This window comes from Neoarius graeffei, chromosome 21 (assembly GCF_027579695.1).
Source record: "Neoarius graeffei isolate fNeoGra1 chromosome 21, fNeoGra1.pri, whole genome shotgun sequence".
NCBI classification, from domain to species: Eukaryota; Metazoa; Chordata; class Actinopteri; order Siluriformes; family Ariidae; genus Neoarius; species Neoarius graeffei.
Window position 1 is genome coordinate 62,601,849 of NC_083589.1, and position 19,821 is coordinate 62,621,669.

Below are 19,821 nucleotides of genomic sequence, written 5' to 3' on the forward strand. Positions count from 1 at the left end.
TATTTGCACATGAAGGGAAAAAAAGCAGCCTGAAAAAGAGGACGGAGAGAGAGAGAGAGAGAGAGAGAGACAGGTCCGAACTCGCGCTTCTGTTGCACACCTCCATCATGGCGAGCGTCTCAGCGAGCGCGCGAGCTCCTCAGGTAAACTCTTCCTTCTGCTCCTCATCACTCCGCACCGACACACAGCGCGCGCTGCTCCGCTCGGTCACGTGTCCACAGAATAGCGGATTAGTGCGATCTATCCCAGCCTGATCCCAGCGTCACGTGCATCGGCTGGAGTGAGTGTGTGTGTGTGTGTGTGTGTGTGTGTTAGTGCTCGGCTCAGACTGTGTGTTAAAAATCATTTTTATTCCATTTTATTTCGGAATCCATTGATGGATCTGTTGGTTGATTGATGGCTCTGATACAAGGTCACATGATTCTGCAGATTATTGCATGCTTTCTAATAATAATTCAGCTGGGAGGAGATGGACATGGAGGCAGAGATAGGCAGTTAAAAATAGACACATAGACTACCACCACTACCATACCCAGGAGTGTGTCAGAAAGGTTGGGTCACCCTTCTGAGGTGGGCTCCTTTTTACATTTGACTTGTTAATAATAATAATAATAATAATAATAATAATAATAAATTAAAGAACATGAAGTAGTTGGGAAGTATAAAGATCTTGAAGTAGAAATTGCAAGGATGTGGAATCTCACACTGTCAGAAACAGGGGTACAGTAGGAGTCCATTTCTGTACCCCACGGTACAATCTACACTAATGTACTCTCGAGGGCTCATTATTGGACCTCAAGGTAACTATGTGGGGGCCAAAAAGGTACATATATGGTCTCAATCAGTATATAAAGGGTACAAATAAGTACCTTAGAGGGAACTGCCTCAGTGATGAGCTGTTGTCCCCTAAAGGTACAATATTTAAATAATATTGTCTGGCTTTTTATCGTGGTCTATCAGATATATTCCATTCAGCTAGCATGATACTGAACAAGTCGAAGACAAGTAGCTGAATGGAATATATCTGATAGACCATGAAAAAAAGCCAGCCAATATTATTATTATTATTATTATTATTATTATTATTATTATGTCACACGTAGTTTTTTTTATATACTAACCCATGTTTATTACTTTTTGTAACATGTTATCCGTGTCCTTCAGTGTCCTTCAGCTGTTGTGAAAGTGCTCTGAGGTTGTATCAGAATCAGAATTACTTTATTAATCCCCAGATGGAAATTCAAATTTGCTACCAAGCTCCTGAATCAGAGAAGAAGGAAGCATGTCTAAAAATAGAAGATAAAATCGTCTGAAAAAATAATAAATAAAATAAATTTAAATAAGTTCAATGACTTAAGTAAAAGCAAAATGAAGGGATTTTATATACAATGATTCCTATATACATGTATTGCACCTGAGTGAAGGATGCATGGTAAGACAGTGCACCACAGTTATACAGTGGCGTTGTGCAGCTTGACTGCAGCAGGTAGGAATGATTTCCTGGGTCTCTCAGTTATGCAGCGTGGAAGAACCAGCCGTTTACTGAACGTGCTCCTGTGGCTGATCAGCTCCTCATGGAGAGGGTGGGAAGGACAGTCTAAGGTTGTTTTTATTTTGGACAGTGTCCTCTTCTCCAACACCACTGTCAGAGAGTCCAGTTCCACACCTACAACATGGCCGGCCTTCCTGATGATCTTATTGAGTCCGTTAGTGTCCTTCACTTTCAAGCCGCTGCCCCAGCAGACGACAGCGTGCAGGATGGCACTGGCCACCACAGACTCATAGAACATACGCAGCATCGTTCGGCAGATGTTGAAGGACCTCAGTTGTCTCAGAAAATAGAGACGGCTCTGGCCCTTTTTGTAGGAGGTGAAACAAACCTTGTGTACTTTCACATTCAGACACTCACTGTCTGCTTTATTAGGAACTACAGTACCTGTGTTCATACACGCAGTCAGACTGGGAAGAAAAAAAATGACTTCAGAGTTCAGCAACTTTTACACAGAATGGTTAAAAATAAACAACCATCCAGTTGATGTGGGCAGAAACGCCTCGTCCATGAGAGGGATCAGAGGAGAATGGCTAGACTGGTTTGAACAGATGGAATCTCAAATAATCACTCTTTACAACTGTAGTATCTAATTTCTGTGACAGTTACAGGAACGTTCCTGTAATGTTTAGAGACCCTAACCGGAATGTTGTCATAAGGCTTTCAAAAGTATCTTGTATTGAAATGGTCAGGGGAACGTTAATACAACCAAATGGGAACGTTCTCCAAAGGTTTTCACAATTAAGAGAATGTCCCTTAAGCCAGTATCTCACTGGACTGCGACAGCCTGCGACTAGTTGGAGACACAACAATTGCGATAAAATATGCGAATTCAGTTCTCGCACTTCAGCCAGTATCTCACTTCACGAAAACTGACTTGAGAAGGGTTTGTGACGGCTTTGCAACACCAGCGACGCATTTGTGCTATTTTGAGAGAAATTTTGTCGCACGAATTTTTTGAACATGTTCAAAATTTCAGCGACAAAGGAGCAACACTTTGTGACTCATGTGAGGAAATTGAGAAGCCCCGCGAATGTTTCAAGACACTTTTGAAACTCTCTCGCGAATGACGTTCGCAGTTTGTCGCAGCCCAGTGAGATACTGGCTTTAAACCAAAACGTGCAATCAAAAACTAATGTCATATTTATATTTAGGTGAAACAAACTTGCCTGGTATCCCATAGTGTAACCAAACAAACCTTCAAAGAAGGTTCCTGTAATAAAAATGTTTCCGGAATATTCTAAAAACCAAAAAATTGTCATCTGGGGTGAGCAGAAAAGCATCTCAGAATGCACAACATGTCAAACCTTGAGGAGGACGTGCTACATCTGGGTTCCACGCCTGTCAGACGCAAACAGGAATCTGAGACTACAGTGTACACATCCTCACCCAGACTGATCAGACACGGATTGGAAAAACATCACCTCGTCTTTTTCCAGTCTTCAGCTACATATCTGAAACGTTTTGATTCTCTGGAAGCGTACTGACTGACCTCGGGGATAGCCACGTTACAAGAATGACATTGTTAAAATTGGCTGCAGTACATAAGGAAGCCAACTCATGTGACACTTTTTTTAAATTTTTAATTCTACTCCAGATCATGCTTCTGTTGTGATTCACATTCTAGTTCCTTACAGGAAAAGTATGTGGTTTTGAGACTTTCGTCTGTGAAATGATTTATGATATTTTGACCCATACATTTTCATGCATTCACATGGAATTCTAGATGAACAAGAGAAAAATAACATGAAATACAGTTCTGTGCAAAAGTCTGAGGCTCATGTAAAGAAATGCTGTCGACCAAAAACAGCTTAAAAATAATGAAATGAAATGTTTCAAAAAAAAAAAAAATACTATAAACAGTAATCAGTGAGCCATAATAAATGAAACAAAGTCAGTATTTGGTGTGAGACGACCCTTTGGTTTAAAAAAATCTCCGTCTGAGCTCCAGTGAGGTCAGTTTTATGTGGAAATGATCTGTAGGTTTTCCTGAGCATCTTACAGAACCAGCCACAGTTCTTCTGGACACTTTGACTGTCACACTCACTTCTTCATTTTACACCAAAACCCAGCAGCCTTCATTATGTTTTCTTTTTTCATCTGAAAAGTGCTCTCTTATGGAATATGCCGCTCAGATACAGACATTTTTTTTCAAGTTTCAAAGTTTCAAAGTGTTTATTGTCATACGCACAGTAAGGACATGTCCTCTTGCACAATGAAATTCTTAGTTTGCTGTCCACCATAAATGCCAATTACAACAGTAAATACAGTGGTGCTTGAAAGTTTGTGAACCCTTTAGAATTTTCTATATTTCTGCATAAATATGACCCAAAACATCATCAGATTTTCACACAAGTCCTAAAAGTAGATAAAGAGAACCCAGTTAAACAAATGAGATAAAAATATTATACTTGGTCATTTATTTATTGAGGAAAATGATCCAATATTACATATCTGTGAGTGGCAAAAGTATGTGAACCTCTAGGATTAGCAGTTAATTTGAAGGTGAAATTAGACGGGTGTTTTCAATCAATGGGATGACAATCAGGTGTGAGTGGGCACCCTGTTTTATTTAAAGAACAGGGATCTATCAAAGTCTGATCTTCACAACACATGTTTGTGGAAGTGTATCATGGCACGAACAAAGGAGATTTCTGAGGACCTCAGAAAAAGTGTTGTTGATGCTCATCAGGCTGGAAAAGGTTACAAAACCATCTCTAAAGAGTTTGGACTCCACCAATCCACAGTCAGACAGATTGTGTACAAATGGAGGAAATTCAAGACCATTGTTACCCTCCCCAGGAGTGGTCGACCAACAAAGATCACTCCAAGAGCAAGGCATGTAATAGTTGACGAGGTCACAAAGGACCCCAGGGTAACTTCTAAGCAACTGCAGGCCTCTCTCATATTGGCTAATATTAATGTTCATGAGTCCACCATCAGGAGAACACTGAACAACAATGGTGTGCATGACAGGGTTGCAAGGAGAAAGCCACTGCTCTCCAAAAAACTTGCTGCTTGTCTGCAGTTTGCTAAAGATCACATGGACAAGCCAGAAGGCTATTGGAAAAATGTTTTGTGGACGGCTGAGGCCAAAATAGAACTTTTTGGTTTAAATGAGAAGCGTTAAGTTTGGAGAAAGGAAAACACTGCATCAACCTTATCCCATCTGTGAAACATGGTGGTGGTAGTATCGTGGTTTGGGCCTGTTTTGCTGCATCTGGGCCAGGACGGCTTGCCATCATTGATGGAACAATGAATTCTGAATTATACCAGCGAATTCTAAAGGAAAATGTCAGGACATCTGTCCACGAACTGAATTTCAAGAGAAGGTGGGTCATGCAGCAAGACAACGACCCTAAGCACACAAGTTGTTCTACCAAAGAATGGTTAAAGAAGAATAAAGTTCATGTTTTGGAATGGCCAAGTCAAAGTCCTGACCTTAATCCAATCAAAATGTTGTGGAAGGGCCTGAAGCGAGCAGTTCATGTGAGGAAACCCACCAACATCCCAGAGTTGAAGCTGTTCTGTACGGAGGAACGGGCTAAAATTCCTCCAAGCTGGTGTGCAGGACTGATCAACAGATATCAGAAACATTTACTTGCAGTTATTGCTGCACAAGGGGGTCACATCAGATACTGAAAGCAAAGGTTCACATACTTTTGCCACTCACAGATATGTAATATTGGATCATTTTCCTCAATAAATAAATGACCAAGTATAATATTTTTGTCTCATTTGTTTAACTGGGTTCTGTTTATCTACTTTTAGGACTTGTGTGAAAATCTGATGATGTTTTGGGTCATATTTTTGCAGAAATATAGAAAATTCTAAAGGGTTCACAAACTTTTAAGCACCACTCCAGGTGGAAGAAATAATACAAAGTAAAGGCAATATAGTGCAAAATAAAAGCAAAAAAATAGTACAAAATAAAGGTAATGTAGTGCAAAATAGGTAGTATAATACAAAAATAAGGCAATGATCGAACGTAGCAGCGAAAAGGGCAGTAATGTGCAAACGTGCAAACAAATGTAAACAGATGTAATCAGTCAAGGGCAGTTTACAGGGAAGTAGTCCATGGTTATAGACTCCTGTCAGCTGTTCAGGAGTCTGATGGCAGTGGGAAAGAAAGAGTTCTTTAGTCTGACAGCCTTACATTTCACACTTCTGGACCTCCGGCCTGAGGGTAGGAGTGTGAACAGTCCGTGCTGGGGGTGGGTGGGGTCTTTGAGGATGGAGGCAGCTCTCCTGTGGACTCTGCGGTGGTAGATGCTCTGCAGAGAGGGCAGTAGAGTTCTGGTGATCCTCTCAGCAGTCTTCACCACCCTCTGCAGGCGTTTGCAGTCCATAGCCATAGTGCTGCCGTATCACACAGTGATGCAGTTCATCAGGATGCTCTCAATCATGCAGCTGTAGAAGTTGCTGAGGATCTTGGATGACATACCAAACTTCCTCAGCCTCCTCAGAAAGTACAGCCTTCCTAACCAGCTGTGTGGTGTTAAGTGTCCATGTGAGGTCCTCACTGATGTGAACACCCAGGTATTTGAAGCTGCTCACCCTCTCCACCTCAAGCTCCCAGATGAACAGTGGCCGATGAGGTCTCCTCTCCTTCCTCATGTCCACTATCATCTCCTTTGTCTTGTCTGTGTTGAGGGCGAGGTTGTTGTCCTCACACCATGACACCAGACTGGCCACCTCCCTCCTGTAGGCCATTTCGTCTCCACTAGTGATGTGTCCTATCACTGTGGTGTTGTCCGTGAACTTCAGGATGATGTTGTCCTTGTGGGAGGCGACACAATCGTGGGTGAACAGGGTGTAGAGCAGGGGTCACCAAACTTTTTTCTCTGGGGGCCACATTGTCGTTCCTGACTGTGATGGGCGGCCGGGGCGGGTCAGCTATATAACAGAATTGTATGACCCAGACAAATATGACCACCAGCAGGCCTCATTGTGTAGTAGAGATTACTAGCCTGGCACAGCCATCCCCACCACTATATCCCCACCACTATATCCCCACCACTATATCCCCACTACTCTATCCCCACTACTCTATCCACACTACTCTATCCCCACTACTCTATCCCCACCACTATATCCCCACCACTATATCCCCACCACTATATCCCCACTACTATATCCACACTACTATATCCCCACCACTCTATCCCCACCACTCTATCCCCACCACTATATCCCCACTACTCTATCCCCACTACTCTATCCCCACTACTCTATCCCCACCACTCTATCCCCACCACTATATCCCCACCACTATATCCCCACCACTATATCCCCACTACTCTATCCACACCACTATATCCACACCACTATATCCCCACTACTATATCCCCACCACTATATCCCCACCACTATATCCCCACCACTATATCCCCACCACTATATCCCCACTACTCTATCCACACTACTCTATCCACACCACTCTATCCACACCACTCTATATCCCCACGACTATATCCCCACTACTATATCCACACCACTATATCCCCACCACTCTATCCCCACCACTCTATCCCCACTACTCTATCCACACCACTCTATCCACACCACTCTATCCCCACGACTATATCCCCACTACTATATCCCCACTACTATATCCACACTACTATATCCCCCACTACTATATCCACACTTGATTCCTGGCACATATTTATCTTTACTAGTGGTTTGCAAAAGTAGTAATCGAGTTCACACTTTGTTTTAATTTGAAATACCACAGATATTCCATTTATTTATTTTCTAATAAAAATAACATCAAAGCTGTCAAGGTAAGAAACATCTGCCTAGTTGAGGTGATTGACACTGGCAAAGGTGAGTGGAAAATTATAAATTGTAGGTAGGCCTGTTGATATTATTAATAATATTAATAATAATTGTGTGCAGCACTTAATAAAGGTCAAATAAATAGGCCTATAAAATAAATACATTTAAAAAAACAGTGAAATTATAATATGAGCAATAGATCAATAGATCACAGCAGTTGTGCTGTGTCCTGCATGTCATTGCTCTCATCCATGGCCAGAGCAAAAAACTCGAATTCTGATGCTTTCTCATTCAGCTGGTCATACACGTCGTCCCCCAAATCTTTGGTTCGCCTGGTCATAGGTGCGGAGAGACTCACCGCGCTGAGTGCATCCTTCTTGTCGGGACACACCTCCTTGGCCACAGCAAGCATGCATACTTTAACAAAGTCCCCATCAGTAAACGGCTTTCCATGGGTAGCTAGTAGGTGAGCTACCTTATAGCTAGCTCGGACAGCAGCCTGGTTGATCTGGGTTTGGCGAAGGAATACATTCTGTTGTGCAGCCAGTCTGCATTTCATCCTCCGAATCCTGTCTTCTCTTGTTTGCCCTCGCAAACTAGCATACTCTTTGTGGCGGGTTTCATAGTGACGACGCAGATTATATTCTTTGAAAACCGACACACTTTCTTTACATACAAGACAAACTGCACAGTCCTTACACTGAACGAAAAAATAATCGGTGGTCCACTGTTCTTTAAAAACTCTGCACTCTCTGTCAGCTTTTCGCTTACCACTAGCCATTTTGCTGTCCTGAACACTGACAGTTCTCTGCGCGTGCGCTGCCTGTCACTGCTTGATTGCGAGCATATGACGAAAATTCGGAAAATATGAATAGTTCATTTTATAACTAAATATCAATTTTAATTGATAAAATCAACAAAATACAAGATGCAGACATGTTATTATTTGCCAAAAAGCAATTTAAAAAAAATAGGCCATGACCACTTTTGGGGATTGCCTCATAGGGCCGGTTCAAGTGGTGGGGGGCAGAGGGCTGGGGGACCGGTCAAAGGGGGGTGGCAGGCCGGAGTCAGCCCGCGGGCCGTAGTTTGATGACCCCTGGTGTTGAGGATGGGGCTGAGGACGCATCCCTGTGGGGTGCCAGTGTTTGTGATAATGCTGGTTGAAGTCCTGTTACCAATCCTGACAGTCTGGGGCCTGCCAGTCAGGAAGTCAAGGAACTAGTCACAGAGGGTGGGGTGCAAACCAAGTGTGGACAGTTTATGGGTGAGTTTGTGGGGGATGACCATGTTGAAGGCAGAGCTGTAGTTAACAAAGAGTATTCTGATGTAGGAGTCTTTGTTTTCCAGGTGGGAGAGGGTATAATGGAGGGCAGCAGTGATGGCATCTGAGGTGGACCTGTTGGGGCTGTAGGCATACTGCAGGGGGTCTGGTATACTGCTTTGAATGTGGGTCAGTACCACTCTCTCAAAGCACTTTGAGATGATTGGAGTGAGTGCTATCTGCCTGTAATCATTCAGGCAGGTGGGTCAAGTCAAGTCAAGTTTATTTGTATAGCGCTTTGAACAATAAACATTGTCGCAAAGCAGCTTTACAGAATTTGAATGACTTAAAACATGAGCTAATTTTGTCCCTAATCTATCCCCAATGAGCAAGCCTGTGGCGAGGGTGGCAAGGAAAAACTCCCTCAGACGACATGAGGAAGAAACCTCGAGAGGAACCAGACTCAAAAGGGAACCCATCCTCATTTGGGCAACAACAGACAGCATGACTATAACATTAACAGTTTTAACATGAAGACCGTTTTGTTGATGCTGTAACTCTTCATTGATGGAAACTTGAGTGCAAAACTGTTCATGACAACTGCAGTCCTAAAGTTAGCAAGTCAACTGTAGTCCTCAGGCATAAAAGCATGACTGTAAGAGTCCAGAGCGTCCTCCAGGTGTAACTTTCAACTGTCCTCATGGGGCCATCCTCCACAGGAGCGATGCAATAAAACTCCAACCAGACACAGGGCACCAGGATGGATCAAGCAGGTCCGAGGGGCAGAAGAGGTTCAGCATCTCAATCTCAGGACCAACATGTAACTCAGAGGACAGATTGGGGGGGGAGGGAGGGAGAGAAAACACAGGTTGTTAGGTATGGCCTAAAAATGACACAAGTATTAAGTCTGTGTGGTAGGCTCGCAGAGACGAGAGTCTTGACATGTGACAGAATGTCTGACGGCCGATTCCCTGCAGGCTACGATAGCCAGTCGAGGTCTCCACCCTCTCCACCAAAAGATTTCCTGTTGACTCCATGTAACTCAGAGGGACAGATTTGGGGGGGGGGGGGGGGGGAGAGGGAGAGAAAACACGGGTTGTTAGGTATGCCCAATGTCACCTGAATAAGTAGGAACAATATATATATTGCACTGAGTACAAGCAGGGACTCCGGCAACTAACTATGACAGCATAACTAAAAGGGGAGAGCCAGAAGGTAACACAGGCATGAGGGGCCCCGGGACATAAAGCGGCAGCCACTACACTGTCAACAAACTCGAGTGAGCAAGCGAGTGGGGACTGACAGCATCCATACATCCCAGTTTACCAAAACACTCTGTCTGAGGATCCTCCAGATCTACACCTTTACCTCATAAACACCATTAACACAAGGCTTGACTAAACAGATCTATTTTCAGCCGAGACTTAAACACTGAGACTGTGTCTGATTCCCGAACACTACTTGGAAGGCTGTTCCATAACTGTGGGGCTTTGTAAGAAAAGGCTCTGCCCCCTGATGTAGCCTTCACTATAGACCCCTTTCACTGATGTCACCCGAAACTGGAAGTAAACAGACCCTGCGCCATTTTGGAAGACCAACAAACTCGTGATAAGGGGATAATAACGGCAGCGGTATGTGAACCCACAAGAATAAAGTGGAGTGGCAAACGACTTAAACAAACAAATCTGAGCTGTTTTATTTATGATTTATTGGCCCAACAGTAGACTTGAAAGAAACCTGTGTGAGACTTGGCAAAAAACTGTGGATATAATGGATAAGTCTGTGCATGATCTGCGGACACTTTGAGGTAAGCAAACGCAAGAAATTCAGATTTAAAACATGCTAAAGTGGCCCCAGGTTGATAACTGTATGAGGAGCAAGCCTCCCAGACTTCTGCAATTTAATAATAATAATAATTTAGGATGGTTTGGGGCTTGCTCGCTGCTGCCAGGTTGGTTGTTGAGTAGCCTGACTGTTTTTTTTTTTTCCTTGCGTGTGGTATCATTGTTGACGCGAGGTTGTTTTTTGAACATGCCAATGTGGACACGATTTCCCCTGATGAGTTATGACTTCAGACGCGATGCGTGTGTGAAGGTGTGGAGTCCGCGTGATATGTGCGTAAGATAGGCTTCTCATGTGTTTGGAGAGCCGCGCTCTGAGACAAGCGCAAGCACACACACCCCCAAGGGAAAAAAAGGGACCCCCCGAAAATATCGGCATAGTTCGAACACTGAGTGTAGGCACTGGGTGTAAACAACAAATAGTTTACAATGTCTGGGTAGCAAACAGATGGCAGAATTGGTGTCCGGTCCTCCTTATGTTTCCATTCTCCCTTGCCCCGAGTCTTATCATATGGGTCAAACCCATCAATCACAGCCAGTTTCTCCACATACCGTGCCCTTTCTGCAGCTGGTAATGTACTCACATAACCCAAATTATCATCCATCGTGTCACTTTACTCTCGCTCGTACTTTGTTTTATATTGTGAGTGCATGTACTTGGTCTTCCAATATGGCGCCTAACAAAATCTCACGGCGCGGTGACGTCATGTGAAAGGGGTCTATATGAGGTACCAGCAGATAGCCTGCACCTTTTGATCTAAGTAGGCGTGGCGGGTCATAGAGGAGCAGAAGTTCACTCAGGTACTGTGGTCGAGACCATTCAGTGCTTTAAAGGTCAATAGTAGTACTTTATAATCAATACAAAATTTGATTGGGAGCCAATGCAATGTGGATAAGACAGGGGTGATGGGGTCATATTTTCTAGTTCTAGTTTTCTAGTTCCGCGTCATGTAATGACATTAAATTTCTTATCTTAGTAATATTTCTGAGATGAAAGAAAGCTATCCGGGTAATGTTATCAATGTGAGTTTCGAATGAAAGACTGGGGTCAATAATCAAGGCAAGGCAAGGCAAGTTTATTTATATAGTGCATTTCATACCCAGTGGCAGTTCAATGTGCTTTACAGAGGTAAAGGCAAAACAGTAAACAATAGAAAGTAAAATTACATAAAATAAAGGGGGAAGAAGAGAGAAAAATAAAAATAATATAAGAATCAAACAATAGTAGAAATAAAATAATAAAATGAAATAAAAGTTCAGTAAAAACAGCAGAATAAAATGGAATAAAAGTTAAGTAAAGTTTAAAACATGCAGAGACTGTAAAAGTTAAGTAAAGTTTAAAACATGTAAAGATGATTATATTAATCAGTTAGCAGAAAGCATCTGAGAACAGCTTGGTCTTTAGTCTAGATTTGAAGCTGCCAACAGCAGGAGCATTTTTGATGTCCTCTGGCAGTTGGTTCCATAGCTGTACTGCATAGTAGCTAAAAGCTGCTTCACCACACTTTGTTTTAACAACAGGTTTTACCAGTAAATTTTTCTGCTGTGATCTGGTAGATCTGATTGGGTTAGGCCGCTGCAACATATCAGAGAGGTAATTGGGCCCTGTACCATTTAGAGATTTGTACACCAGCAGCAATGCTTTAAAGTCAATTCTGTAGCTTACTGGAAGCCAGTGAAGGGACCTTAGAATTGGAGTAATGTGCTCTGTTCTTTTTGTTCGTGTGAGAACCCTAGCCGCTGCATTTTGAACCAGCTGAAGTCGTTTGATGGTCTTTTTTGGCAGGCCTGTGAAAAGGCCATTGCAGTAATCAACCCTACTAGAGATGAAGGCATGTATCAGTTTTTGCAGATCATTTTTTGACATAAGTCCTCTTAGTTTGGAAATGTTTTTTAGGTGATAAAATGCTGATTTAGTGATTGCTTTCATGTGACTGTCAAAGTTTAGCTCGCTGTCAATGAAAACACCAAGATTTTTAACCATTTCTTTTGTTTTAATCCCCTTTGTGTCAAGAATAGTGGTAATCCTGAGTCTTTCATCTTTTTTCCCCAAATAGAATTACTTCTGTTTTATCTGTGTTCAGCTGAAGAAAATTTTGTGACATCCAGTTGTTGATTTGGTCGATACACTGGCAGGGACATTCAAGGGGGGCATAATCATTAGGTGATAGAGCAAAATAAATTTGGGTGTTATCTGCATAGCAGTGATACAAAATTGAGTTGTTCTTGATAATTTGTCCAAGTGGGAGCATATAAAGGTTGAATAGTAATGGTCCAAGAATCGACCCCTGGGGGACACCACAGGTCAAGGACATTAATGTTGAGGTACAATTTCCCATGGTAACAAAGAAGCTTCTATCTTTTAAGTATGATTTTAACCAATTGATAACTTTACCAGTCAACCCAACCCAGTGTTCAAGTCGATATAGCAGTATGTTGTGATCAACAGTATCAAAAGCTGCACTGAGGTCCAGTAATACCAGGACCGATGTTTTGCCTGCATCAGTATTAAGACGCATGTCATTTATAACTTTAATCAGCGCTGTTTCAGTGCTGTGATTGGCATGAAATCCTGACTGAAAGTTATCAAAACAGCTGTTTGATATCAAGAAGGCAGTTAATTGATTGAAGACAATTTTTTCAAGGATTTTCCCGATGAATGGTAGATTTGATATTGGCCTGTAGTTATTTAATACTGAAGGATCCAGATTATTCTTTTTAAGTAGGGGCTTTACAACGGCTTTTTTCAGGGACACAGGAACAATGCCAGTCTCTAGGGATGTATTTATGATCTGAAGCACATCTGTAATTATGAGGTGAAGAACAGACTTAAAAAAAGTTGGTGGGCAGAATGTCCAATTCAGATGTTGAGGAACTGAGATTTTGTACAGTTTTTTCAAGAGTCTCGTAATCAATCAAACAAAATTCTGACATTGTGTTGAAATTGTCTGTCTGTGCCACTGGTGATTGCAGCTTTTCAGTTATTTGCAACTGAGATATATTATGAGCAATATTCTGCCGTATTTTATCAATTTTACCTTTGAAGAAGGATGCAAACTCATTGCATTTATTAACTGAGAGAAGTTCAGGTGCTAATTGTGGTGGGGGATTAGTTAGCTTCTCTACTGTTGAAAATAGCACATGGGCATTGTTCATATTCCTGTTGATGATGTTGGAGAAGAAAGACTGTCTTGCTTTACGAATTTCATAATTATATTTACAAAGCATCTCTTTATGGATTTGATAATGGATGTGAAGTTTAGTTTTGCGCCATTTTCTTTCAGTCTTTCTACATTCTCTCTTTAACAGTTTAACAGCTGGGTATTGCTTCCATGGTGCTTTCTGCTTATCATTGACTCTTTTGATTTTGAATGGAGCAATATCATCCATAATTTGGGTCATATTTAAATTAAAAATTTCCAGTAAATCATCTACAGAGTCTGACATTTTAGTTGAGATCCGAGAGAGAGCTTGCTCAAAGAGAACACGTGTTGTCGTTTATGACTCTCCTACCCATAGTCGTTGAGCTGTTCTGAATGTGAGGAGACATAGAAACATCAGAGAAAACACAGAAATGATCAGATAAGGCCAGGTCAACAACAGTAGTAGAAACAGTAAGACCCTTTGCGATAACGAGGTCAAGGGTATGACCACGAGAGTGGGTCGGCCCCTGTACATGTTGTACTAGGTTGAAGTTGTCAATAAGTGCAAGTAGTTCTCTGGCATAAGTGTTTTCAGGATTATCTACATGCAAGTTAAAATCCCCAGATATAATAAGACAGTCAAACTCTAAGCAAATGACTGACAACAGTTCACCAAACTCTTCAAGAAAAACTTTGGCTGAATGTCTCGGAGGCCTGTAAATAGTTAATAATAATATGTTAGGAGAGCATGTAACAAGTGCACATAAGTGTTCAAAGGATGTAAAATCACCAAGTGAGGACTGTTTACATTGAAAAGAGGCTTTGAATATATTTGCGATCCCTCCACCTTTCCCCTGTCGGGTAGCACTCATGAAATTAAAATTTGGGGGAGCTGCTTCAATAAGGGTGGTAGCACTATTTGCTTGATCCAGCCCTTTTTCAGTTAGAAGCAAAAAATCAAGATTGTGTTTGCAAATAAGATCATTAATTAAAAATGACTTGTTTGAAAGTGATCTAACGTTCAGAAGAGCTAGCTTTACAGAAAGTCTCGAAGTAATATCCGCTTGGGCACTCTGATATTGTTTTGAAACAGGAAGGAGACTAGACTGGTTTACCCCCTGGGTTAAATATGCTCTATGTTTTCTATTTCTTATCAACACAGGAATAGAGAATGGCATAGGCATACTGGGTCCCAGCTTGTTTTCAAAGCTACACCCAATGCAGGGACCCACAGCACATCATACAAGACTCTCTGTATATTCCATGAGGTTGGGAGGGGGAAGGATTGGAGATGTCATGTATTTTTTAGATGGTGAAAAAGATTGGTAGCCAGCTGAAAGGCTCCAAGGTCTTTTACTGCTGCACGTGAAGAAACAGAAAGGCCATCCAGAGTCACTGTGTAATCAGAAAACTTACTTCTAGCTGCATGTGGTCCGAGTACAAGTACTTCAGTCTTGTCAGAGTTAAACAGAAGGAAATTAATAAGCATCCAGTGTCTAATGTCCTTTACACATTCCTCAATTCTATTAAGCTGGTGTCTCTCATCAGGTTTTGCAGAAACATACAACTGTGTGTCATCAGCATAACAGTGGAAACTAATACAATGTTTACGAATAATATCACCCAGAGGGATCATATATAAAGAAAAAAGCAGTGGACCCAAGACAGAACCTTGTGGAACGCCAAACTTTACCTCAGTACGTCTAGAATTATCACCATTTACATCAACATACTGATAACGATCAGTTAGATAAGACCTGAGCCAGGAGAGGGCCGTTCCCTTAACTCCCACAACATTTTCTAGTCTATCCAGAAGAATGGAATGATCAATGGTATCAAATGCTGCACTAAGGTCAAGCAACACAAGCAGCGAGACACAGCCCTGATCAGACGCCAACAGTAGGTCATTTACTACTTTAACCAGAGCTGTCTCTGTGCTATGATGAGGTCTAAATCCTGACTGATACATTTCATGGATGTTATTCCTATGTAAATATGAGCATAACTGCTGTGCCACAGCTTTTTCAAGGATCTTGGAGATAAAGGGGAGGTTTGATATTGGCCGATAATTGGACAGCTGACAGGGATCAAGGTCAGGTTTTTAATCAGGGGTTTGATAACTGCTAGTTTAAAGGATTTGGGTACATAGCCAATCGTAAGAGAAGAATTTATTATTTTTAGAAGTGGTTCAATTACTTCAGGTATTATCTGTTTGAATAGACGTGTAGGTAAGGGATCTAGTACACAAGTTGAGGCTTTTGATGCCGAGATTAATGAAAGTAATTCAGTTTCTCTAAGGGGAGTAAAACATTCTAATTGCTGATCTGATACAGTTATATTGTTAACTACAGGGTCACTTACATTGTCTGACCTTAAATTAGTAGTTTGAATTTTTTGTCGGATATTCTCAATTTTGTCATTAAAAAAATTCATGAAGTCGTTGCTACTCCATACTGCAGGTGTGCATGTGTCTATAGTGGACTTATTCCTGGTTCATTTTGCTACAGTATTAAATAGGAATCTAGGATTATTTTTGTTATCTTCTATTAGGGAGGAGAGATATGTTGATCTCGCAGCACTAAGAGCTTTTCTATACTTCAGGAAGCTCTCCTTCCACGCTAATTTGAACACTACCAATTTTGTTTGACGCCATTTACGTTCCAATTTTTGAGTGGTCTGTTTTAATGTGCGAGTGTCATCATTATACCAGGGTGCTAATTTTTTCTCTCTGATCATTTTCCTTTTAAGAGGAGCTACATTATCTAAGGTACGGCGGAATGTTGACTCTAAGCATTCAGTTGCCTGATCAAGTTCTGCAGGGGCTGACAGTGACCCAATCAAAGTTGATAACTCTGGGAGATCATTTATAAAGCTCTGTGCAGTAGTTGATGTGAATGTACATTTAATACAGTAGCGTGGTGAGGTGCATATATTATTACTCAGACAGTTTGAATGAGATGAGATAATGATCTGAGATAACTTCAGACTGTGGAAGTGTGACTGTATTGTCTACGTTTAACCCGAATGTTAGTATTAGATCGAGGGTGTGATCACCGTTATGGGTCGGTCCTATGACATCCTGATTAATCCCTACTGAATCTAAGATGGACACAAACGCTGTTTTTAAAGGGTCTTCTGGGTTATCGAAGTGAATATTAAAATCTCCAACAACTAAAGCTTTGTCTAAGGAAATAACCAGATCTGAGATAAAATCTGCAAATTCAGAAAGAAACTCAGAATATGGCCCCGGGGGCCTGAAAATAATAAGCAATGGAATTAACTGGGTAGACTTATTTTTCGAGGCTACATACATTATATGAGTATGAAGAACTTCAAATGTATTAAATTTATAACCAGGTTTTTGTGTTACACCTAGATAATCATTATAAATAATCGCGACGCTGCCTCCTCTGCCAGTTAGACGAGGCTGGTGTATATAACTGTATCCAGGAGGACTCGCTTCATTTAATGCTATATATTCATTTGGCTTAATCCATGTTTCAGTTAAACAAAGTACATTAAACTCCTGATCAGTAATGAGTTCATTAACCATTAGCGCTTTAGATGTAAGAGATCTAATATTTAATAGCCCCACCTTTAGATCAAAGGTGCTGGCAGCGGCTGTACAGTCAGTATGATCTAATTTTATATTGATTAGTTTACTGGAGCAAACTCTCTGAGTATTTCTACCTTTTTGTTGAGCTCGGGGAACAGACACAGTCTCGATGTAGTGGACCCTGAGTGACGACTCTGTGCAGCTAGCAGACAGTCGGTTTAGCCTGTTCGTCTGCTCCCTGGCCTTGGCTCTGGATTGTCAGAAATTAACTAGGCCTGTTCTGAGACTATGACCTATGCTGCAGGAAATGAGAGCAGCACCTTCCCGAGTGGGATGGATCCCGTCCCGCCTTAACAGGCCAGCAGTGCCCTCAAAATTAGCCCAATTATCTCTAAAGCCCACACTGTTTTCAGAGCACCACCTGGACAGCCAGCAGTTCAGCGACCATAACCTGCTGTAAGCTACATCGCCACGCTGCATTGGGATGGGGCCAGAGCATACTACAGCATCGGACATCGCCTTCGCTAATTTAAACACCTCTACAAAGTTACTCTTAGTAACCTCAGACTGACGAAGGCGTATATCATTAGCTCCTGCATGGATAACTGTCTTTGAGAACCTGTGCTTGCCTAGGACTCTAAGATTACCTGCTATGTCCGGCACCCTGGCTCCTGACTAAAGCTGCTGGTGCCCCTAAAGGCTGAGCTGATTTCACATGCCATATGATAGAGTCCCCTATAACCAGAGCTCTTTCAGGTTTCTCAGCGGGTGCATCACTAAGGAGAGCAAACCTGTTCGACACGTGATGCGGAGAGGAGTGGTGCTCCCGTGGGCAAGCCTCAGCGGTAGCTTTGACTCTGCGCTTATGCCGCTGAGCCGTCACCCATTCGCCCTGCTGTAAGGGCTCTAATGCCGGAGTTGGGGGATTACTAAGTCCACCTAGGGCATCCAGATTTTCCCCTACAGAAACTACACTGTTCTCATGCTCACTGACCTTCTCTAAAGCCTGGACACGCGCTTCTAGCATTGTAATCTTCTCCGTCAGAGAGCTAACTAATCTGCACTTATCACAAATAAAGCTAATAAAGCTATCGCTAGTGATGGAGGAAGAATGACTAAACATCCTGCACTCAGCACACTGAACAGGCTGAAGGTGTGCCATGATGAAAAGATTCACGTACCTTAATCGAAGATCTGTTGATATTAAAGCAGATCCGATGTAGATGGCCTCCGCTTGTGGTCTTTACACAGGAGGAGAGAAAAAGAAAGCTTCCGGTCTCAGTGTTCTTCCGAAAAAAGAGAGAGAGAGAGAAAAAAAGGTGGGTGAGCTCTTCTTGGGAAGAGGGACAATGGTTGTGGTCTTGAAGTAGGAGGCAACGGTGCTCTGGCTGAGGGAAAGGTTGAAGATAGTGGTGAAAACATCAGCCAGCTCATTGGCATATACTCTGAGGGCCTGCCCAAGGATGTTGTCTGGTCCTGCTGCCTTCCTGGGGTTGATCTTCCTCAGAGCTTTGTGTACCTGGCCTGCAGCAATTTTTCTGCAATAATTAATTTTGTGCCGGGGGTTAAAAAAACAAAACAAAAAAACCCACAACAGAACATTTGTAACTCTAAAATGTTTTTGTAATGTTTTGACTCGATAATGTAGAAGTCATAAAATAGAGATCTATAACAAAGCTTGTATGAAAAAAATAGGAGGCCGAAGACTTTTGCACAGTACTATATGTTCAAATATTTATGAAACACAACACACTGAAACAACTCTGACTTTTGGGAAACAGAGGAACGGGCAGCAGGCTTCAGAACAGATGTCTTCTCTTTATTATTTACACTTTTCCATGACGGAACACACACACACTAGCCTACACACATGTGCGATGGGGTGTCATAGCTCTCTCTCTCATTCCTGGTTGTCTGAAAGACACACAGAGACACAGGTTAATAGACAGCCAGTAATTAGACACAAGTGCACCTCATCACGTTACCTCCTGGTTCAACCTGGCTCCTCACCTTTCACAGCCGACGCTCGACCACGCCCCCACTGCCACACACACCATTTCATATTTAGTACTTAAACCCATACTGTGAAGCATGAAGTACTGTCATAAAGCTGTGGCAGTTTTCTGATTACGGTACCATCAGGTATAGTAAAGCCATGACAGTATAGTAGTGACTATGAAATGCCACAATATTATACCCATGGTAATATAATGAGCATGGAGTCGTATAGTACAATAAAACAGTGTTAGTGTGATAGTGAGTGTTTCAGCCACACTTTAACAGAGGTGGACAAAGAACCCAACTTCATTACTTAAGTCAAAGTACAGATCCCGCTAGTCAGATGTTACTCCGATACAAGTGAAAGCTGTCCAGTCAAATTTTTACTTAAGTTAAAGTACTGAAGTACTTGCTTTTAAAAATACTTAAGTATTAAAAGTACATTTTCTGTCAATGCATTGTTGTATTATTGACACAATGCTTACAAAACCGAATGCCTCTGAAACAACCAACTGGATTTACTGACTAACTTGTAGAACCTGTAGAATAAACGCCTGGTAGAACATTACAAAATGAAACATAACTGAACTGAAAAAGAGCCATTTTCATTTTTTTTTTAATTGTAACACTCCTCCTCACCCCCATAAATCAGCATGGTCGTGTTCTGACCCGGCTCTGGCAGTGTGTGC

General features: G+C 41.9%; 1 protein-coding gene across 3 annotated transcripts in view; it reads left to right on the forward strand.

Moving 5' to 3' along the window:
• Positions 1 to 19,821, forward strand: part of bcat1 (branched chain amino-acid transaminase 1, cytosolic) — a 70,914-nt gene continuing 51,093 nt past the window's right edge. Inside the window, exon 1 of one of the 3 annotated variants that reach the window (XM_060903472.1) lies at positions 1 to 143. In XM_060903472.1, the coding sequence (XP_060759455.1) occupies positions 108 to 143 (36 nt within the window). In that variant the 5' untranslated portion in view covers positions 1 to 107. Of the gene's footprint in view, positions 144 to 245; positions 281 to 19,821 lie in introns of those variants that run through there. The other 2 variants (XM_060903473.1, XM_060903474.1) reach the window with 2 other exon arrangements.